We start from the raw sequence: 22,803 nt of genomic DNA, 5'->3' as shown, positions 1-22,803 counted from the left end.
CACTGCTTGGACATGCTGGCTGTATCCCTGCCCCCGGGGAGGGGGGAATTAGCGATGCTGTGAGTGCCGGAGCCCCACTGGGCAGTGGTGAACACGGGCTACACGCGCAACCGACAGTCCCAAACCCTCATAAATCTCTCTCGCATGGCCCGTGGCTCACCTAAGTAGATTTGATTTGTCAAATATTAAAATTAATTTAGGATTGAGTGGTGGCCTGTGTGCGTGCCGTGCTCTCCCGCCTTCCCCCTGCCGCCACCTCTGCTCCTGCCCAATGCATCATCCCCGGCCCCGCGCTCTCGCCCCAGCTGGGGTGCCAGGAGCCGGGATAAATCATCCTGCTGCCGTGCTCAAAGACGAGCCGATTGCTTGCTCGGCGGCAGGGGATCACAGGGGAAATCACACCGCGTGCCGCCCGCTCCGTGCCGGGGGCGGGGGAGACGCCACGCTTAGGCAGAGATTTATTTATTTGATTTTACTGGGCTGGGATTTTTTTTTTTTTTTCATCTCTCAAACGCCCGCCAGGGAATTGCAGCCCCTGGAATATTAATGCCACGCAGGACGCCGGCTCGTTAAAATGTCACCTGGCTGTAATTTCTCCTGTGCTTATTATTCCCCAGGGAGCACGAGCTCCCATCCCTCCCTACCCGTGGCGGTCCCAGCACACGGGGCAGCCCTGCCCGTCCCCTTTGCTGCAGCACGAGCGCTGCTCCATCACATCGCCCGAAATGTTCCTGGCCCTCTTCCACCACCGCAGCAGTGGGCTGCACCGCCTCCAGCATCTCCTGCTGAGCTGAACCCCCGGGACCGACGCTGGGAGAGCCCCGTGCCACCAGCCAGCACCAGCGTGGTGCAAACCCAGCCTGGCCAGCACGAGGGACGAGGGGTGCCGGCGTGGGCAGGGGTGGGCCGGGCAGGGGGTTGGCCAGCGGGCAGTGCCGGCACGGGCTGGGGGCAGGGTGGCACAGGGAACAGCTGCCTTAAGGAAACTTTGGCTCAGTTCCTGCAAATTAATGTTTTTTTCCCAAACAGTTTCCCGGCGCTAAGCGCGACGCGGGGAGCAATTATCTTTAGTGTCGATGTTATTACCATAAAAATTGCATTGAGGACTTTTCTCCTCCGATTAGAAAGTTAACGATCATCACTGCCTTCATTGTTCCCCGCACCGTGCTCGCTCTAATAAAGAGTCTGTGCACTTTACTTTTCACTTAGCATGAAAATTACCCAGCTGCTGCTGTGTGCGGCTGTGCAGCCCCCGCGCTCGCCTCCTGGTGACGGGCCCCTGGCAGGTACCGGTGGGGACCAGCCGCTGGCACACCAGGGACGAACGGGCAGACCTATGGGCTTCCCTGCGCGGCGTGTGCCGGGGGTCAGCTCAGGGCAGGAGACGCCGGCATCGGGGTTGCCCGCCCCACGTGTGTGCCGTGGGAATACCTGAGGGAAGCTTTTCCAGGTGCTCACCTCCAGGGATGTGCCATCAGAGGTCCCTGCCCATCCACTGGACATCCCCAGCCCCCCAAAACCCACATCCATGGGGGATTGCCCCTGGTCACCTCGCCGAGAGCTTGGGGTGGCTGGGATGGGTCCAGCCTCGCCGTGGCAGCTGTACACCCGGAGTGAGCCTCTACCACATCTCTCCATCTGTGGCCGAGCTGGGGGTCCCTCCTGGCCACACTCCCGTTACGTCTCGTGAGCAGGGGAGGAGGGGTGAGCCCTGCCGCTGCCAGCTGTTTGCCTGCCCCAGCGCGCAGGCAGCGCAGCATCACTGCTCACAGCGAGCCGGCGCTGTGCCTGCCTGCGGACATCCAGGCTCCCGCACTCGCTGTCGGTCCCAATGCCTGTGATTTTCACAGGGAATATTTTTATTGTTTCGCTTGATACCAGCATAGCTCTTTAAATTCTCCAAGTGCTGTAAAAATCTTAGCTAATCTTCAGAGAGCTTTTTTTTTTCCAAAGCTCTTCATTACTCCCTAATTGTTCAAACTTCTCTTCTTTTCCTTCTGATTAAAAGCAGATTTTAAAAGTGCAGTTCAGTTTCTCAGCTATTTTCAAGTCAAATGGATTCCATCCCCCTCTCCATGTATTAATAACCTGTTCTCGTGCATCCCCCAGTGAGCCAGTAAAAGCCCTTCTGAGCAGAGACAAGGTGACAGCAGCGCTCCGGAGGGAGCGATTGGAAGGGGGTTACAGCTTAGAGGGAGAGAGATCCATCCATCCAGCTATCTATCATCCACCCCACTATCATCCATCTACCGGAGAAATAACATTTGCAATTCCGCTTTAGCTCTTCCTAATAATCATTAATTTTTTTATTTTTTTTTTTACCTTCCCAATCAGTAGCAGGAGACGCAGGGGTTTGGGGTGCGGGCAGTGCCGCCAGGTTTGGGAGGTGTGGGTGGGAGGGGGGGTACGGTGGGGTAGTAGGATGGGGTGCGGAGGTTGGCGTGTCTGTGTCCTGGTGTGCGGGATGGCTGCGCTGCCGAGGAGCTGGATGAGGGGAAAGCGGGAAACCCGGTGCTGGTGCCCGCCATACCCTGCAGCAGGAGGAAGCGTGTGCTGGGCTGGAGAAGCGTCTTTCCAAGGGGATTGGGGGATGCGGGGACTCTGGGGGTGAAAAGCAGGCATGGTGCGGTTCTGTGCTCTGCCCCTGCCTGGCGGGGTGAGACTGGCACCAACCCCGGGTGCAAATGGTGCAGCGTGGTCACAGATGGCACCCAAGGGTGCAGCGTGCATCTCCCTCTCACCATCCGCTGGGACCCGCCCTGAGGAGCCCCGCTCCCTCTGGCTGCTAACACCAGACCCCCCCGCAGAGCCCTGTCCCCCAGCTCGGCTGGGCTGCCGCGGGAGACAGGACAGTGATGGATTGCAGCACTTACACATCTTCCCAGGGAGGAAATGCCAGGTACTGCAGGGCTCTGTCAGCTGTTGGCTGCGGGCAGGGCAGGACCACGGCCGTGCTGGGAAGCGGGTGCCGATTTCAATGAGTGATGCAGAGGGCAGGAGGGGGAATCCCTGGTGCCACCGCCCAGCCCAAGCACTTTTTTCCTCTCTTGGGCACCTTCCCTCCTTTTAGTTACCACCACCACACAACCCGCCTTGGCCAGGGGCAATGGCCCTGTGAAGCACTGGTGCTTGTCTGGAGGTGCCTGGAGGAGACCCCAGCACAGCTCAGGGGATGAGCCACTGCAAGTAATGGTCCCGCTCTCCAGGAGGCTTCAGACCTATCCCTAGGTTGGTTTGCACCATCTTCAAGCCACTTGCTACTCTTAGACATCACCTGCCAGTGCCAGTGATGAGAAAAGTTTCAGAGCTTGTGAGCCATCTCTTCGGTCACCAGGGATCCTCAGACCCAGGCTAAGACACTCCTCTGCAGCTCTGAGCTTCGGTGCCCTCCTGCAGCAGCCCTGGACTCCTGGGCATATCCATGGCAAGTTCAAGATGTCCTCTGTGCCTCACTGGAGGGATCTCTTCTTAAAAGGTCTCCTCATTCCTCTGGATGGCTCAAGACACCCATCACGCTTCCCATGGAGCATCATAGGGCAACAACAGGGAGCTGATAGGGCTGGGAGGTGGGAGAGCCAGGAGAGGTACCAGCTGCGGGCACCTGGGAGAGATCACAGGGAGGGTCCCCCACACCAGGTTCAAACCTTCAGGAGATGCCGGCAGGCTCATGGCTGTGGCCATGCCATGGGTGGAGGGATGCTGGTAGCCCACGCACGGGGAGAGCACTGTGTGCCAGGGTGGCGGCGTCCCCTCGGCCGGCCTGTCCCGGCAGATGGCAGCAGGGACACGCCGCAGCCTGGCAGCGTGTGGGGACCTGCCTTGGGCCCCGACCTTGGAATAATCTTCAGTAGGATTAAGAGCTTAAACGTATCCGTGTAATTGCCAGGCCCCTGCTGAGCTGAGAGAGTGTGAGTGCCAGCACAGGGAGGCAGTGCCCAGGTGTGCCTAGCTCCCTCCTGCTGCCTGCTGCTGCCTGCTGCCACCGCCACTGGGAGCCACCGGCACCACCAGGAGCCACCACCCTGAGCATGGATGGCTGGATGCAGGTGGCCAGAGAGGAGAGGGTGCTCAGCATGGAAAGGACTGGTGCCCAGGCACCGCCAGGGAATGGGCCCTGCAGTGGGCTCCTGCCCCGGGGGGAGCAGGGTGTGTGGCTGGCAGTGTCTGGATCTGTGGGGTGCTCGGTGTGGGTTTTCAGCACCCATCAGCAATCAGAAGATATTCAGGGTTGGCAGAGGTGCCAGGGGGTGTCAGACACCCCCAAGGAGCACCCAGGCACTGGGCTAGGGGCACCCAAAGCACCAGCATGGCCCCTGCCCAGCCATGCCAGGGGGGTGCTAACACCCTGGTCCTGGCCCGTCCGGCTGGCGTAGGGCTTGGCACGGAGCGGGGAGCTGCCGTCCCAGCCCCCTCCCTGTCTGCCTAATGGTCCCTGACATTTAAATGAGATTTAGTGCTCAGCCCGATGCTGAATATTCATGAGCCCATGCGGCCCTGACAGCCCGGCTGGGGCTGCTCTCATGATTAATAATTTGTTTTTCCCTTTACTGTAAACCTCACCTGCACTCGCTGCTTGCTCTGGCACCACCAGCCCTGTCGCTGCCAGGGACCACCCATGCCCTCACCCAGCGGGCCCTTCACCTCCCTGCCTGCTGTGGGGCACCCACTGCAGGGCCGGGCAGCCCCCCAGAGACCCAGCCAGGGGTGAGTGGCATCTGCCAAGAACCAGGAACCTCTTCATTGCTCCGAGTGGGCCAAGCCCTGTGCAAGCGGATCGAGCATCCTGCCTGCTCCTGATGCAAAGGCCGTCCTGGATGCCCGGCCTCTGCAAAGGAGACCGGGGGATCCTGCGTGGGCCACCCCAGGGAAGGGTCTGCAGCCCACAGCACTGCTGTCCCTTGCCCCTCCCTGTGCCCCAGGTTGGGTGCTGGCACAAGCCCGTGGCGGTGGGTCCAATTCCAGTTGTCCCCAGACAGAGACACCCTGGAGAGATGTGACCAAGTCCTCCTGCTGCTTGTGTGCTGGGCTCCATGTCTGTTGGCACCAGCCCAGGCGGTGTCGGGGCTGCCGGGCTCTCCCAGGTGGACAGGCAGCGGGCAGGCAGCCTCCAGCTGTAGCACGGCCAGCAGCCCACGAGCCCAGCATCTGGGACCTGCTTCTGGTGTTATTTGCGTGGTTGGTGGCTGGTGCAGATGTTCCCACTGCAAACCCAGCACAGCGGTGCCCAGCCCCACCTTGGACACCCTGCCCTGCCTTGCATCCATCCCCAAGGTCGCTGCTCCCAGGACACTCGTTTCCCATCTCGCTGCCTGCCGGCTGCGGTATGGAGGTGTGTGCAGCGGCACAGCCAAGCAGGACCAGCCCTGGGGAGGTCCCATGGGACCTGGGGGGAGCCAGGGGGCCAGGCTGCCGTCTCCCCTCAGGCTTGGCAGCTTGGCTCCGGCAGCTCTGCACAAATTGCATAAATATTCATGGCAAACCAAGGGAAATGTGACTGTCCCGGCTGATTACACGCGCCCATCCTGAAGGCTGAGGCTGCTCCCCAGGTACTGCTGGCCGAGAGCTTGCCTCATGGTGAGAGGCGGTGAGGGCATCCCGTGCTGCCCACCTGCAGCGTGGCGTGGGGCACAAACATGCTGGGACCCCGCACAGGGCTGGAACAAGGGCTGCGGGTTTGGGACACACTTGTCCTCAGCCCTTCTGCAAGCTCAAGGCAAGGATGAGGCTTTTCCAGAGAAGATCCCAAGACACCCGGGGCTTTTCACCACTGGGCTTAGAGACTGTCCTGAGTGCAGTCATGGGATGCCTGCTCCCCAGTGATGTCACAGCCACTTTGGTGACCCTGGCATGTTCTGCACTGCCTCTGTTCCCCAGTGCTTTGGGCAGACGTGGGCAGGGAGTGGGACAGAGCTCTCGGGAGGAGCCCAGGGAGGCAACCCGGCTGGGATCCCCGCACGCTGCAGAGATTAATCCCCTGCAGACCTGAGCAAGGTGCTGGGCTAATAGCCTGATTTATTCCTTCCCGTCTCTCCGGAGCACGCGAGGTTCCCCACTGTGTCCTGAACGACCTCATGCATAATACCATGCACAATCCTATTAACGCCGCCCCGCCACGCGCTCCCTGCTTAGCGCCGCCACTCGCCAATGCAATTTCCCCATGATATATGGGAAAAATAATTGAACTATATTTGAAAATATATTGAGAATTATGGCTCGCACCCGGCGGGATTTATAGGGGCCATATTTCACAAAACCACAGCCCTGCACACCAAGGCGCCCGGTGCTCCCGGGGAGAGACCCGTGGTCACGGTGGGTGTGTGCCCAGGGCAGGCAGTGGGAGAACGGGTCCTACTGCCTTCGTGGGGCTCAGTGTGTGCCCATGGGAGTCAGCGCAGGGCACAAGGGGGTCAGGGCAAAGAGCTGGTGGTGGGTGCAGCAGGCACAGAGCACCCAGCTGTGCAAGGAGCTGAGGCAGCAGCTGCAGCTGTGGGTGCAGCCGTGTGGGCATGGCCGCTGCCAGCCAGAGCCGGGCTGAGCTTAATCCCCTCACGGCAGGCGGGAGGAAACGCTCCTGGCATCACTGCTGCCTGCTCAGCTGTACAGCTCTGCTCACCGTGCCAGGCAGCCAGTTAGCCAGGCGCTGGTGTCCCCTGCCCTGCCGTGGGGTGTCCCCTCCAGGGGCTGGTGGCTCCCTGGCCAGGCCAGCCCCCATGCTGAAGGAGGCAGGGAAGGGGCTGGGGGCTCTGTGCAGAGCTTCAAGAGCTATGACCCTCAGCAGCCACCTCTCTAGCCCCTTCGGCCCGGCGCTGCCCTGCCTGCTGGGTGGCATTTCCCTGCCTGGCTCTGGATGCCCAATGCTGTGACGGTGGCTCAGTGCCCAGGGGACACGTCTCTTCCCTGCTCATCCCCACCTCTGCCTCCCACACAGCTCCCCTGGGCACCCCCATGCCCCGGGCACCCCTGCCCCAGCTCCCCCAGCCTGGGTTGCCATGCTGGGCACGTCCTCGGCACCGTGGGTGCTGCTGGCACAGGTGCCGCAGGGAACATTAATCTTTAATTTCCTGTCAAAGCCTTTTGCCGGAGAGAGCAGTGCCTGGCACGGGGGTGCAGCAGTTGCCCACTGCGATGGGGGGGGGGGGGGGCGGGGAGGCAGGCTGCCCTGGGGCATGGGGGACTCAGCTGGGGCACCCAGCCCTCCGCTGCATCCTCCAGCTGCGCAGCCCTGTGCCTGAGGTGGGCAGGACAGCAGCGGCAGCAGATGTGCGCCTGCCTGTGGGGAGGAAGAGGAGGGAGGCAGCGATGCTGCCCAGATGGAGAAGCTCCCCCAGGGCCACCGGCTGCCTGGGCTGGGCAGGGACCTGACCCCGGGGCAGGGGGATCCCACCCTGGGAGCCCACCATGTCCCCAGCCCTGGCTGAGCCGGCTGCCCTCATAGCTGCCCCTGCAAGGGGAGCAACGCAGGGATGGGGCATCTTTGCAAGCAGCTCCCAGGGCCGCGGGGCCAGAGAGCCTTCATCCCTGCATCCCGTTGGAGGGATCCCAGGGCATCTCTGTCTGGAGGAAACTCCCGGCGTGCCCTGGGAAGGAGAGCTATAAATAGCCACCCAGTGCAGGGTGGAGGGGCGGAGGGGGACTGTTTGGGAAGCCGCTTTGTGATCAGGACAAAGAAGAGGCGTCTTTGCACTTGCTCTTCATTAGCTGCCTTCCTCTGGCTGGCCGGGCCAGGATGCGCTCGCATCGAACGACAGCAGGATGTAGCTGCCGGTGTCAAGGACGCGAACAATAAGGGCTTTAAATAGCAGCGCTGCCTTTGAAACCCACTCGCCTGCGCCGCAGACAGAGCCCGGGAAAATTGTGCGGTGCGAGAAACCGGGGGACATGAGAGCGGGGGTGCCCTCGCCCCCAGGAAGAGCCCCCCCCAGTGCCACAGCTGCTGCCCGTGGGCAGGCAGTGCTGTGGCTGCGACATGTGGACTCTTGCCCAGGAGCGGTCCGGGATGCCCGCACGGATCCATCCCAGCCCCTCTGGCAGCTCCCGGAGCGGCAGAGTTCAAAGCTCCCCCTGCACGTTTCCCTGCAGCCCTGGGCGTGCGGTTAATTAGCAGCACCTCCCCACACTGCCAGAAAGGTGCCCCTCGGTTGCCTACTGCTTTCCTCTCCCTCTGGCTCCAGGGCTCTGATCTCCTCCCGCCTTCCTCCAGGAGATGAAAGAGCCCAGTGGGGGCCGCCAGCAGTCCCCCCACCATGCCGGGTGTGGAGGCACCTCTTCACCCCAGCCAGGATGAGCCAAACAGCCGAGCGGTGTCCGGCGGTGCCAGCAGGAATTTGGTGGCACGTGAGATGGAGAAATAAGGTGCTCTGCTGTCTCAGTGAGCCCAGCTCCATGCTGTGCCGGTGCAGGACGGCCCCGGCCCCGGGCTGGACGTGGGGTTGGGCGTCCAGGAGTTGCACATCAGGCTGATGGAGAGAGATCGGAGCCGGCGAGCCACGTGCAGGCACGTGCATGTGCACGGGGGGGCCCGGTTGCGCGTATTAGCAGGCCCTTAAATCAACACAGCACTTCAGACAGGAAGGAAATAGGCTTTGCCGACGGCAGGAGCGGCACTTGCTTTGTGCACATTACAGAACATCAGGAAAATGTCAAATTTACATAAAAATGATACAAACTCATTGGAAGAAACATGCATCCAATTATCGGCCCCAGCGCTGGCACGGCTCCGCAGCCAGAGGCTGGCCAGCCGGCTGGCTGCAAGGGACCCAGCCCCGGGGCAAGCATTTCATCTCTGAGTGTTTAACATCAAACCAACAAACAGCCTGGGCTCTGCCGGCTGCCCTGCTCGCCTGCTCCCTCCTGCCAGCTGCCCGCCGCACCTCTGCTGCTGCCGCACAGCCCGGGTACCGGGTGGCAGTGCCCGACTGCGCCTGGGTGGGAGTTTGGTCCTGCTCCTGCCAGGGCACGGTGGGGAAAGGACCGTGCAGCTGCAGCACCCCAGTATGGCAGGGGCATTGGGGAAAGGTGGGGGCACTGCTGAGCAGCCTGGAGCAGCAGGGATGGAGAGCTTGCTTGTGCACAACCCCTTGGAGATTTTGCCGGTGCTAGGTTGGGACCCCGTTCCTGGCTCTGCGCCAGGCTGTCCCAGTGGTCCCTTCCTTCCTTCCTGGTCTCGACTTTCTCAGAGAATGGCCACCAGCATCCCCAGGGCTGGGAGAAGCCACATCTGACATGTCCCTCCTGCCGTGGCCACACAGCCGGGCAGCGTGGGCTGGGCACAACAGCCTGTGTGTGCCCTGTGGCTCGGGGCACCCAGGGAGACAGGGGCTGGACACGGGGGCATGGGCAGGGGTGTCCCCAGTGCGTGCCCTCCAGCTGTGCCCGCTCCCTGCCCGTGCTGGCATCCCATGCCTCTGCCCAGGATTGATGGCCCGTCCTGCATCCCCTTCCCGGCACGCTGAACACTACGTTTCTATCCCTGCCGCCCGCCGGGATTGATGTCTCACTGAGCACAGGCAGCAGCCGTAACTCACGCCCAGGAGCCGGGCTCCTGGCTCGTTACTCACTGGGCACCGTCACCCCATGAGTTACGGCTCTACCTCGCACCGGGACACCTCAGCAGCGAGGGATCAGGATGGGGGCGGACATGGCTGAGGCTGGGCTGGGACAGGGGACAAAGCTCTCTCTCCAAGCATCCCGTGGGCTGGCGACCCTGGCGCACCCATGTGCCACCCGCCGGCTGCCTCCATTCCCGGCAGCAGGGTGGGAGGTGGGCACACGCGGGCCCCGAGGAGGGGTGCTGGGGTTCCGGGCGGGGGCGGAGGGTGGCACCGCAGCTGGGATTCCCCGCGTCGCACCCGCGGCTGGTGCCCAGGCTGCAGCGCGTGGGGGAGGCTGACGAGCTGTTAATTACAGGTGCTGCTTGGCTGGTGCAGCGCGTCTCTGCTGCTCGGCTGGCAGAGCCGTGCGGCGGGTGACACACTCCATGATAAATTGATATCCCGTTTAGCATCAATTTTCCCTTCTCTGGTGGCAGACAGCTGTGCTAATGGGATGGGACAAGTGAAAATGAAATAACAGGCCCTGAGCACACCGGCACGCGCCGCACCACCAGCCCTCCTGCATGGCTGTCGCTCTGGGAGAGACAGGCAGGACCCCACACACCCTGGGGTGGGGGAGCCGTGGGGCCGGCAGCCTGCGGGCAGGGCTGCCTTCATCCCCCCGGCAGCACGCTCAGCACCAGCTGCAAGCTGCTTGCTGGGTTGCTGTTGCACACCCAGGGCAGGTTTGTGACACGCGGTGTGCTAGCGCTTGGTGCCGTCGCCGAGTCTGGTGTTTGCAGAGCGCGTGGTGCCTGGGGGGAGCTGCTCTTTGCAGCGGGCTTTGAGGCGGGCGTTGGAAGAAGACTGGTTGCAGCGTGCCCAGCTGTCGGTGGTCAGCATGGGGGTGCCTGCATCTGCTTGGTGTTTGCAATGCATTTAGGTGGTGCCTTGGCACGTTTCCTATTTATAGCACAGCATGTAACAGGGAGCCAGAAAAGCGTTTGGTGGGCATTCAGTGCCCACGCTATGTTGGGTGTTTGCAACACACACATTGCCCGAGCTGATGTACGCAGCATCCCCAGTGCCCGTGCCAGGTTTGGTGTGTGCTGTGGCCCATGGCACTCTGTACCCACACTCGCACAGCTCTTTTCAGCGTGCTCAGCACCAGCCGCATGCTTGTTATCAGGAGTGTATTTGTCAAATTGGTGCCTGCAGTGTGTTTGCGGTCATGGTGTATGCAGCGCTCGATGCCCACGGTTTGCTTGATAATTGCTGAGTGCTCAGCACTTAATACCTGTGGTATCGTTGTTATTTGCACAGTGCTCGTACTCAGTGTCTGCAGCGCTCGGCACACGCGGTGTGCTCGGGGTGTGGGACCCGCCGCTGCTGATGTTTGCAGCGCCTTCAGCCTTTGGTGTCAGCTGTGGTTTCATGTTTGCCAAGCACTCAGCAATCCCCACAGGCAGCATTTCGTATTCAAGGTGTGCCCGGTGCCTGTTAGATTTGGCATTCGCAAGGTAGTCAGTGCTCACACCGGCCTGCTCTCTGCGGTGTGCTCAGTGTTTTAGTCCTCGTGGTGCGATCAGTGTTCACAGCAGACTTCTGGCACTGTGGCCGGTGCTCAGCGCCAGTGCTGCGTGCAGTGCTTGCAGTGGGCTCCCACTGCCCGCACACTCCCCGCTCACTCTCACAGGTGTGCGTGCTCGCTGCTTGCCCTGCATCCAGCCCCCAGTGCCTGACGTGCTGCTCGCTTGCTGCATGCTCTGTGATCGCAGCCCATGGTGTGGTTGGTACAAGCTTCCTGTTGCTTTTTCTATTTACAGAGCTTGCTGCACAGCACTAGTGTTTCTGCTATTTAGCCTGTGCTTGGTGCCAGATGCCAGCCCGCTTCGGAGTGGCAGCATGCTCTGTGCGCGCTGCTAGTGCCAGCTCTCGCATTAGCACTGCCATCAGCCCATGCTTTCCCTGCTGAGGCTTGCTCTGCAGCGTACTCAGCGCTCACAGCCCGCCGTGCAGCCCGTGTTCACAGCGCGGTTTTCAGTGACCGTGGCACACGTGGCACCAGTAGTGCCCTCAGCGCTCGGCATCAGCCCCCTGTTTGCGGGGAGCTGGAGCCTGGTGCCTGAAGGCGTCGCGTTTGCAATGGTCCGACTCACGTTTGGGGTTGATTTCCAGGATGGAAATCATTTCCAGGATGCTCGGCGGTTGGATGCTTTCCCTATTTGCAGCACGCTCAGGATGAAGCCCAACGAGGTTTTTGGCATTTGCGGTGTGCTCCACACTTGGTGCCAGCAGCGTGCCCAGGGTTTGCAGCACATGGGGTGCTGAGGGCGCCCAGCTCCGCAGTGCCTGGCACAGCACACATGGCGTGTTTGCTGTTAGCCATGTGCTTCGCAGCAGGCGGTACCCGCCGTGCCATCAATGCTCACAGCCCATGCTGGGGCTGATTGATGCGGTGTGCTCGGCGGCCAGCAGCACACTGTGCCCATGGTGTGCCCACCTTTGGGGCCTGCTCCGAGCCAAATCCCAGCCCCAGGAGCTGGGCTGTGGAGCTCAGAGCATCGGGACTTCCCGGCGGCCTCCTCCGAATTACTGCTCCCCCCTGCAGACCCGGTTTGGCCACCGCCTCTCCATCAGCCAGCGAGACGCAGGGGCAGTCCCGGGCTTGGCTCCCAGCCTCTTCGCCCGGCAGCCCGGGGGGGGCGCAGGCAGGGTGCCCCCACCGCACATGCTGTTGGTGGGGCCGTGGCATTAAGGTTGAGGTTTTAATCACACAGATGTCAGGAAAAGGGGAGCGATGGTTCCCATGGTAACGCTAACTCTGCCCCTTGCCCGCGGCACAGCGGCTGTGCACGCACCGGGCTATCATGGGCACCACGCTGCTGAGCTACGGCTGCTTGGGGACCCATAACTTCCAATCTCCTGACTTGGGTGCATTTAAAACCTCAGCCCTATTGCTGCGCTGAGGCAGCTCTGCTGGAGGTTTATGGCTCTGTTGTTTTTAGGAAAGGCAAGCTGGAGGCAGCAGCCGCCTGGGCGAAGTGCTGCGGATGGGGCAGGAGGCACGGTCCAGGGCCGGGAGGAGCAGGAGGGTGCTGCCCTGGCACTGGGTGCCAGTGGATGCAGGGGACGGGGCAGGACAGGGCCTGCGGGCACAGCCAAGCATGAGGCAGCAGCTGAGCGATGTCTCTTGGAGCATGAAGAGTGGATCCGCACGCTCCGCTGGCTGGGTACACTCCCATCCGGCTCCTCGCATCCCTTGGGGCCAGGGCCGAGACGGAGGAGCTGCGGTGGGTGGATACCAGCCCTGCTGCCCAGTGCAGGTGCTGCTGGAGTGCCAGCATTACCTGTGCCCTGCACTGGGGCTACTCACAGGCTGCACCTCTCCAGAGGTGCCTAGACAGCCTGGCAATGGGCTCCCTGCCGCTGCTATGCTGGGCTCCAGCCCTGCAGCATCCATCACCCTTCTGCTTCCATGACAGTGCAGGAGAGACCTGCTCCCTAGAGCAGGATCGTGGCTGTTCGGGGTGGGATGGGGCTCTCATCCTCCCTGCGCACCACAGCAAGGCTGCACCCATCTGCACCCTGCCCCTCTGGCGTGGCATAGCTCTGGGCATGCCCCTTTGACTATGAGATGCCCTCGCAGCTGTGCCAGCTGTGCCCATACAGCTGTGTTCAGCAGCTCCCTTACCTATGCGTGCAGCTGTGTGCGCTGGCATGCCAGCCCTGATGGGTTGAGGCAGGACACGGATGCCCAGTGCTTGGGGCTGCACACGGTGGCCAGGGCTCACCCCAGCAAGGAGCCCAGTGCTGTGGGGGCCTCCCATTGCTAGAAGCAGGGTGGTCCCTCAGGCTCAGCCCAGTTCATCCGTCTGAGTGTCCTCTGCCCATTAGACAGAACCTGCTGGTAGGCTGCCATAGGGGCTCAGGCTCCCCCCAACTCCTTTTCCCCTGGAGGTCTCCTGGCCTGGCTTATGATCAGGGAGGGCTGTGACCAAGGTGGGCTGCCCGCCCTCCAGTCACCTTTGCTCAGTTGTCACTTGGGAGGGAGCGAAGCAGGGGGTGCCCCGCTCATGGCAGGGCCAGGGGAGGCTTGACTGTCCCAGCATTTCCCAGCCCCGATGCTGCCCTCCCTGCCTAACTGCTGCAACTCCCATAATGTATTCATCCCAGGGTGCCTCGGTGCAGCTGCAATATCATTATTGGAGTTTATTACACCATTAGCTTTAAAGTTTTATAAACCACCAGGCAGGTGACAAGTGGTGTGGGCGGGGGGGTTTCACGCTGCGGGCAGAGGGGCTGTGCAGGGACAGCACTGGGGACCGTCCCAGCAGGGTGCTGAACCCAGTTTCCCTGCCGTGCTGGTGCTTTCACTAGCGGTGCGAGCCCAGCGGCACCCCAGGCACGTGCCTTGCTGCTGAGCTGCTCGGCACAGCGCAGCCACGTGCCAGCCTGCCCGGCTGCCCTCCTCAAGATGGCAGAGACCAGGGAGGATCAACCAGCTGCAGCAATAAAAGGCTATAAAACCGAACGAGTGTCTCTGCACGCTGTAGCGATGGCTCCCAGGACGCCTTCCCCTTCCTAACAGTGCCGAGGGCAGGAGGAACCGTGCTCACCCCAGCGCCCCGTGCTCAGAGCCGGGGCTCCTGCTGCCACGCAACCACTCTCTGGTCACGTCTGCGACGCCTTTCCAGCCGCGGGGGATGCTCTGAGGGCAGTGAGGCCGTTTCCTCCACTCCTCCTGCTCGGGACTGGAGGGCAGCATTAGCTGAGCCTGACCTCCTGCCGGTCACGGGGCAGCGAGCACCGCCAGACCTGCAGCCTGGAGATAGGTGCTGGGCTGAGCATCCTCCTGGGGATGCTGAACACCCTCTGTGCTGAAACGTGTGTTCATCCTGCTGGGAAGGGGGCTCTGCTTTGCTCTTCCCCATGGGATTGGGAGGCTTTTAGGTGTGTTTTTTCTCAGTGAGGATGTTTGTGTGGTGCGATGAAGTGGCTGGCTCAGTTTGGGGGTGGTTCGTACTGATGGGGTCAGAGCAGAACACGGATATGGGATGCTGGTCGCTGCGGCTCCTCGTCCTTTCTGTGCAGGACTGTGGCATGTCGGGTGTCTCAGATGGAGACCAGGAGCGGGGGCTGCTGTGCATGGGTGGGCAGTCCACAGCAGCCGCTGCCTGCTGCCTCTCCCCAGGCATGGGGGCAGGGGCTGGCTGGGATGGGGGCACGGCTGAGCATCTCTGGGTGGAGGAAGTCAGGAGGGCAATCAGCAAGATCTTAGCAGCTCCCCAGGGTTAAATACCATGGAGTCAGCCTGGGCCCAGCACAGACCCTTTTCTCCTATGCGCCGGGCTGGGATTTGACCCATTATCCCATTGAGAATCCATGGGATCTGCCCCAGCTCTGATGTGCGCAGACATCGTCCTCTCAGCCATGGCGGATGCTCCTACACCCAGATCCTACTGAAACCCATTCCTTAAAGTCCTGGAGGCAGGACCCCAAAAGCCACATAAACCCAGTGTTGTTTTTCTGGCAACGGCAAAAGATGTCCAGGGCACCTTGTGCAAGCTCATGCTCACAGCTTATAAAGGAGACTTTGTAATTGAGGTTTTACGCCTAATGAAGGAATAAATTGAATGGGAGTGTTGTCCTTAATTGGGGTGTTGCATTAATTAACGTATTGCACTTAATTGGGGTAAAGCATTTAATAAGGTATTGTGTTTAATGGGGGTAGTTTATGTAAATGGGGTCGGTGCGTTAATGGGGTGCTGCATCGCCAATGCATCTGCCGGCCCTGGCAGGCATGTCATCTGCCACTGTGGGCTAAACCGAGGAGCGGTTCCTTGCACGTGGGAGAGCCCAGCCCAGCCACCACCTGCCCAGGGGACTGGGACCACCAGTGAGGCTGGTCTGCAACGCCGGAGCCATCCTCCCCATCCCAGCACCACGCGGCTGATAACGGTGTTCGTAGTGATGGCTCTGCTCCCCACTCTGGTACGTACAGCTCCCTCCCACCGTTCCCAGCCCTGCTGCTCCCCACAGGCACAGGAGGATGGTGTGGAGGTTTTGGTGAGTGGGGTGCAAGCAGCATTACTGCTCCTGTGGCTACCCCACGGTCGGCTCCACGGCAGGCGGTGATGCCTGACATGCTCATCACACCGTCACCAGCCCTGCTCTCCTGTAATTGGAGTGGACATCTTGTCATCCCACATCTCCCCACAGCTGAGGTGCTCGCCGCAGAGCCCGACCTGCCGGGCGGTCGCCGGCAGTGTGCCGGGGAGGCCGGGGGAGGAGGCTGTGCTTGTTAAGCCGACGTGTTTGCAAGGGTCTCGGAGGATCTGACCGGCGCGAGGCAGAGCCGAGCGCTGTGGCCAGCTGGGCTCTGCAGTCACGTTTCCTTCAATTAGATCAAAATTAATGATCGCCCCAGATCCACTTCCCTCAGGGCGCAGGGCTGCGGCCAGTGCTGGCTCTGGAGCGTGTGGAGCTGGCAAGGAGGACATGGCAGCCGGCTCACGGGCTTGGGCTGGTGGCAGAAGTGCCCAGCAAGCAGGATCCGCATCCCAGCCAGCTCAGACTAGCAGGGTATCAGGAGGGGGCTGCCTGCTGGGGGTCTCCCCTGCAGCAGGTGCCCACTGCCTGTCACCTGTGTCCCCCACCCACCCTTCGGTCCCCCGGGCTGATCCCCTGTGCCGGTGCTGAGGAGGGTGGCCAGGAGGGTGGGCTCACTGCAGTGGAACAGCACCAGTGCCGGAGTGTGGTGGGAGGTCGGGTGCTGGTACAGCAAAAAGTCAATCCGTTGGCTCGGTGACAAGACAGGGAAATCACAGCCCAGCCCTCATTCAGGTTGGCCTAAGAATAGAAACGGACAGTGTCTGTGTCTTGGGGGGGGGGATGAATCATCACGAGGGTGCTGGAGGGCACCACAGCAGGATCAGTCCCACCAAGCACCCCTCCAGGCCGTGGGCCAGCTTCTCCCATGTGGAGACTCCACCTAACTCCTGTTACCTTCTATGGTGTGTCAGGGCCCCGATGCTCAAGAAAGCCCCCTCCTTCTGTGCTCACAGCAGTTACTTTATCTATGGATGCCTCCTCTGCCCTCACCCAAACCCCCAGTGCCTCCAGCTGGTCTCCAGTGCTTCTCTCTGTTATTGCCATCCTCTCTGCTCTTTGCAATTATTTTGGATTTTTGTTGACGTGTGGTCCTGGACCAGGCACAGGGCCTTGCCGCCAGCAAGTGCTTCAGATGCCTTGCAAATGATGCTCTTTCTCACACAGCCCTAAGCAACACCCTCCCTTCCACTGAGCTCAGTGCAGTTGCAGGGCAGCCAGACATCCCATATTAAACTGGCAGATCCCATATCCCAAATGAACAAGGCTTCTCCTGGTTTTTTTCCCAGCTCTCGGCTGCTTTTCCAAGCAGCTGCCTGACTGCTGGGCATCTGGAAACACAGCTTCTGCATGCACAGATAACTGCACCTGCACTGTGCGTCCTGCCTGGGGGTCCAACCCTCTGCACGCCTTGTTTATCCACCTTGGACTGTCCTGGGTGTCAGTGTTAAACTTGGACAAGCCAACACTGCTGCCCGGTGCCAAGCTGGGGCTCTGCCCTGCCCTCCTGCCCGCTCAGCAGCCCTGTCCTCCGGCTGCTCGTCCTCCGCTCACTGGGCAGATTTGCTTCCCGCCCCAGCCCAGCTCTTGGCGCTTGTCCTTTTGAATTGTATCTGATTGTTTTCAGGCCATTTCTCCGATTTGTCAACATCATTTCGAATTCCAGTCCTGTCTTCCCCGGCGCTCGCAGCCTCCCCCCCGTCATCTGAGCGCAGAGCGTGGGCCCTGCGCCAAGCCCCCGCCGCTCAGCATTCCCCCGGGCTGGGGGGCGCAGGGGCCGGCAGGGGGGACCCCCCTTTCCCAATCTGCCTTTGAGCCCTCAGCTGGCTTTCACATCCTGTCGGCTCACTTGCACGGTGGCTAGTGAAGTCGGCACTTCAGAGCCCGGGGCATTGGTGTCCTCCCGGCTGTTAGCATCAAACCTAAGGGCTGGATATGGGAGCATCAGTGGGCAGACAGGCTCTGCAGCTGCTCGTGGCCGGGTGGAGGGACAGACGAGCCCTGCTGCACACCGCAGAGTCCCTCCTCATGGCCTCATGCCCCCCACGCACGGGTGTGCGGTGCTCAGCCACAGGTGGGTGGCTCTGGTGCAGAACCGTGAGCTGCAGACACGCTGCCAAGTGCAGCACCGACCGTTCCCAGCGGGTGCTGTGCTCGCTGCCTTGTCTGGTCCCAGGAGAAAGCAGTCCCTGAGCCCTGCTGCCTCCCCTCTCAGCTGTGCTGCTTGCCCGTGCCCTGCCCCTCATCTCTCCTGGCGTGCCCTCTCCACGAGTGCTGGTGACCGCAAAGCCACAGCCCTCCCCACAGCCTGGAGCCGCAGCTGGGGACGGGACCTGTGCCTGGGTGCCACTCACTTGGGCACAGCTTGATCCCGACCCAGCCTGGCTGCACTTCAGCCCCGTGCCTTGGGTCATCCCATTTGCCCCTGCCAGGTGGCCAGGCAGGACCAGGACACAGCAGAAGAGGAGAGGCAGGAGAGGAGGGAGCAGAGGACACATCTCTTTGGCCACACAGGAGGGGATTATGCTGTGGGGAGCATGTTGAAAGGTGTCCCCAGCCCAGGTGGCAGTTGCTAATGGACCAGAAGATGCCCAGAGAGAGCAGGGGTCTGTGGTGCCCATGGTGTCAGGGCCGGGGCTATGCAGGGAGCTGAGACACAGTCCTGCTCCCATGTCATGGCTGTCCAGCACACAGAGGACGCCGGGCTCCTGCCGGTCTCACACTCACGAACCTCCCCTGTACCTCAGGATCTGTGCTTACGGGGTGGATCTGCCTGGCAGATCCACCATGCCATTGTGCCCCTCGCCACCATGGCACTGAGAGACGCAGGCAGGGACTCCACAGTGGACTTTGCAGACCAAAAAGCCAATGCTGGCCGTTGCCTTGCATGGCAGAATCTCCTCACCACAGGAACAGACCTTTGCTGCCCGCAGTCTTTGCAGGGCCAAGCATCCCCCCAGCCCTGCGGAAGCAGCGTGAGACTTGCGGTTGTGTGGCTGGGGCCACCTGTGGCGGTGGCAGTGCTCGGGCCGCCTGCCCAGCCCAATCCCCACCGTGCGTCTCCGAGCTGGGGACGCGGGGCTGGCATGTGCGTGCTGCATCCCCTGGGCAGGGTGAAGTGGGCGGCTGGGGCTGTGCGTGCTCCCTGCCGGAGGCAGCCTATCATGCCGTATTGACCCGCACAGAGGCAGGAACATGTGTGCCATGCACAGATCGATGGGAAGATTGAAGATGTGTGTGCGCTTGCCGGACGACTGGGGAAAGCTTTGCCGTTGGCATCAGCAGCACAGTGAAGGTCATGCTGACCTGCGGCGCAGTCCCTGAGGAGAGGCGAGGCGTCTTGTCGAGCTCATGGGCGGCTGTCTCATCGCTTGTCCTCCAGGGACCCCAGCTTCTCAGCCAGGCATGCACGTCCCCAGCAGAGCTATGTCTCCTGAGGAGGGTACCCAGTGCTGGGCTGCTTCTGGAGGCAGGGAGCTGGTGTTTCCCTCACCACTGTGCTGCTAGGCAGTCACAGAGGGTTGCTTGACTTGTGGGTAAGGGGTCCAGCTCAGCCTTTCTAGCAGAGCTAACTTTCCATCACCAGCTGGGGAAACTGAGGCAGGAAGCTGGGCGAGATTGTGACTTGCTGGCAGAAGGTGCTGTGCATTGGGAGCAGCCAGATCCAGGCACCATGTGGCTCTCTGGTTGGTGCTGCTGAGTGAATCCATAACCTCATCACAGCTCTGACCTCACTGAGCGATGCAGGCTGAGCCCCACTGCTGTGGGCAGGATGGAGCAGGAGCACACCGTTTCCCCCGCGTGTGGGGCAGTGCTGCCACGGGAGCTGGGTCCTACGTGGGGCTCTGCATGGGGGTGGACGATAGTGTGCCATGGAGGGAGCAGAACCAGACCTGAGGAAGGACAGGGGCTCAGCAGAGCAGGGGAGGGGGAGGGCGACCCCGGCTCAGCCTTTCTAACAGACCCGGTCACTGACTGCCGTACCCCCCCCCCCCCCCTTCTTGTGCACTGCTGTGGGGAAATGGGGAGCCCAGCGTGCAGCACGAAGAGGGGTGGGGGGCAGAAATGAAGTTGGGGGAGCCCAGCAAGCGCAGTGGGGAAGGGGGTGGCAGACATGGGGGGTGGGTGACGGTGTTGCCGCCCGCCCGGCTCCGGGGCACCGAGGAGCACGGGTGGGGGTGGGTGTGGGGGGGTGTGGGTGTGGGGGGGGTGTGTGTGCATCCCCGGCGCCCCGTCTTCTGTCCCGCTTCGGCGGCGGCTTGCCGGCCGGATCTCGGTGGGGCCGGGGCCGGGACCAGAACCGACGGGGCTCGGCGCCCGCCGACTTGGGGCGCGGCGGGCCGTGGCAGGGAGGCGGTTAACGGCCAGGGAGCCGCCGAGGCAGGAGGAGTCCGCAAGCGGGCGAGCAGGAGGGGGCCGCCGGGCGAGCTGCCCGCAGGCTGCCCGCCCCCGCCGAGCCGCGCCGAGCCGAGCCGCGCCGCGCTCTGCCCCGGGGCGCACGGGCCGGCGGGGCACGGCGGGGCGAGGCGGCGAGCGCGGCGGCGGCGGCGGCGGCGGCGGCGGGGGGCAGGCTCCGTGCCCCGCCCGCCTCGGCACGGCACGGCACGGCTCGGCATCGCACGGCGCGGAGCGGCGCGGCTCGGCATCGCACGGCACGGCGCGGCATCGCACGGCTCGGTTCCGCTCGGCACGGCTCGGCACGGCACGGCTCGGCACGGCTCCGGCAGCTCCCGAGCCATTCAAACAAGTGGCTCCGGCAGCACTTCGGAGCCGGGGCTGGGGAGAGGGCGCAGAGCGGCTCCCTGCCCCGGAGGCGCCGGGCCCTTCACACTGCCTCTTTTCTCTGGCGCTCGCTCTTTATTTGACGATGAAATAATGTTGACATGTCTTGAATTATTAAGTATTCCCTGGATTTTATTAGCACATGATGCCTAAATGCTGCCTGTATCTGCTGGGGTCTTAACCAGAGAGGAGCGAAGGAGAGAGGCAGAGAGACAGAGCGAGGGAGAGGAGAGAGAGGGGTTTTTGACAGCTGTATTTGTGCTGATAAGCGAAGGCACAAGGAGACGATCGACTAGTGAGACAAGAGGGAAGCGGCGGCTCGGAGCTGCTGAGAGGGGCTGCACTTCCCTCCCGAGACGGCTCGGCCCTCCCGGCACCGTGCTGGGGCTTGGGGGGGACCCGAGCCCCCTCCCAGTGCCTGGCCGGGCTCTCGGCCGGTGCCCGTGCCGGGGGGCAGCTCGCTGGCTGGGCACGCCGCCCGCACGGGGCAGATGCCGATTGAGATCGTGTGTAAAATCAAATTTGCCGAGGAGGATGAGAAGCAGAAGGAGAAAGAAGAAGGGGATAAGGAGAGCCTGATTGAGGAGCCCGCCCGGCCCCGCTCCCGGGACCTGGCCACCTTCGCCAGCGCCAGCACGCTGCATGGCCTGGGACACATCTGCCGGTCGGGGCAGCTGGGTGTGCGCCAGACCCTCTGGGCATTCGCCTTTCTGGCCTCGCTCGCCTTCTTCCTCTACCAGGCGGCCAAGTCAGCGCTGCTCTACCTGGAGCACCCCCACGTCATGGCCCTGGACGAGGAGGCCATCCGCGAGATGGTCTTCCCTGCCATCACCATCTGCAACATCAACCGCTACCGCCACTCGGCGCTCACCGACGCTGACATCTTCCACTTGGCTAACATGACCGGGCTACCGCCCAAAGACCGGGATGGCCACAAGGCCACAGACCTGCTCTACCCCGACCCTGACATGGCTGACATCGTCAACCGCACCGGCCACCAGCTTGACGACATGCTCAAGAGCTGCAACTTCAGCGGTGAGAACTGCTCATCCCGCGATTTCACTGTGGTGAGTGCACATCTGGCTCAGCTTCCCTGGGGTCCCCCACCGGCATGGGGGGCACCCACCCATCCGCAGCTCACCAGAACAGGGCTCCCTGGCTTGTTCTGGCTGCTGAAGTTTCCATCTCTCTCTGTTTGAGTTTCCCTCCAAGTTTCTCATAGAGAGAAAGAGAGGATCCTGCATGGGAGTTCTTGGTAGGGCTCTGCACCGCAGGACTGGACTGCTGGCAGGTCCGTGCCAGAGGGGCTCACAGGCAGGAGCCGCGGTGGGCGGGAGCGGGGCTCAGCGGTCCCCAGGGTGAGCGTACAGTGGGCAGGGGGAAAGCTGTGGTGTAGAGCCCCACTCCAGCCTCCGCTTCCCCGGGGTTGAAGTGCTCTGCCGCAGGGTGCTTTGCACAGCGAGAGTGGTCGGGGCGCGGGCAGAGACCCCTTTGCACACAGGGGAGCCTTCCTGCGTTTTGGCAGGGTGGGGGGGGAATTGCACTGTGCTGTGTGCGAATCTTGAGACTACCAGCATTGCACACGCACGTGTGCGCACACACACACACACACACACGCACGCCGAGCAGCTCCGCTCCGGAGGCACGGCTACAGCTGGGCGAGCGGGGGGCTGCCCGGGGTTGCCCACTCTCTGCCCGGGGCTTGCCGGCAGGGCCTCCACCCGGCAGTGCCCTGCCTGCCCAGGCAGCGAGCTCCCGGCCGGGAGCCGCCAGCCTGCAGCTCTCGCTAATATTGAGCCTGGAATCGCAAATCCCCGCTGTGGTTTGGGAAAATAAATGTGCTGAACGGGCGGAATACCTGATGGGACCCTTTTCAGATCGTAATGACTCTGGAAATGAGCCGCCTCTCCCCCACGGCTGCCAGGGGCTACTGCTCGGCTGGCTTGCTGCGCTCCCGGGAGCAGCGCTGCCAGCCGGAGCCCGCTCCGAGCCGGGGAGGGGGATGCGATGCCACGGGCTGTGCGGGATGCTGGGTGGGGGAGAGGAGGCTCCGTGGGGCTGGAAATAGCTGATGCAGCATGTCCTGTTTCACTTCGTGCCCGTCGGTACAACGCCTGCTCGCTGCGCGGGGTGATGCTGTTCCCCAGGAAAGCGCCGTTTCGGGGCGAGGGGGCTGCACTGTGTGTGTGGGGGGGTGGCATGGGGTACTGCAGTGGAGTGGGAAGGAGCAGAGGGCAGCGGGGGGGCAGCCTCACTCCTCCCGGGGTTTTGCTGGGCTCTGTGCCTGCTCTACCCCAGCTGCCTGAGTTTGCCGGGGAGAAGTGCGGTTCAGCGGGGCTGGGAGCAGGGAGCTCTGGTGCTGGCCGGTCCTGCACAGGGC

General features: G+C 62.4%; 1 protein-coding gene across 2 annotated transcripts in view; it reads left to right on the top strand.

The window, feature by feature from the left end:
- Positions 1-22,803, top strand: part of ASIC4 (acid sensing ion channel subunit family member 4) — a 65,143-nt gene that overhangs the window by 14,771 nt on the left and 27,569 nt on the right. Inside the window, exon 1 of one of the 2 annotated variants that reach the window (XM_075755757.1) lies at positions 20,215-21,490. The exons of the other annotated variant lie outside the window; for it this stretch is intronic. Coding sequence (XP_075611872.1) covers positions 20,915-21,490 — 576 coding nt within the window. The 5' untranslated portion in view covers positions 20,215-20,914. Of the gene's footprint in view, positions 1-20,214; positions 21,491-22,803 lie in introns of those variants that run through there. 2 annotated transcript variants of the gene reach the window in all.

This window comes from Balearica regulorum, chromosome 6 (assembly GCF_011004875.1).
Source record: "Balearica regulorum gibbericeps isolate bBalReg1 chromosome 6, bBalReg1.pri, whole genome shotgun sequence".
NCBI lineage: Eukaryota > Metazoa > Chordata > Aves > Gruiformes > Gruidae > Balearica > Balearica regulorum.
Note: the sequence above shows the minus strand (reverse complement) of the source record. Positions and strands in the feature narration are given on the sequence as shown.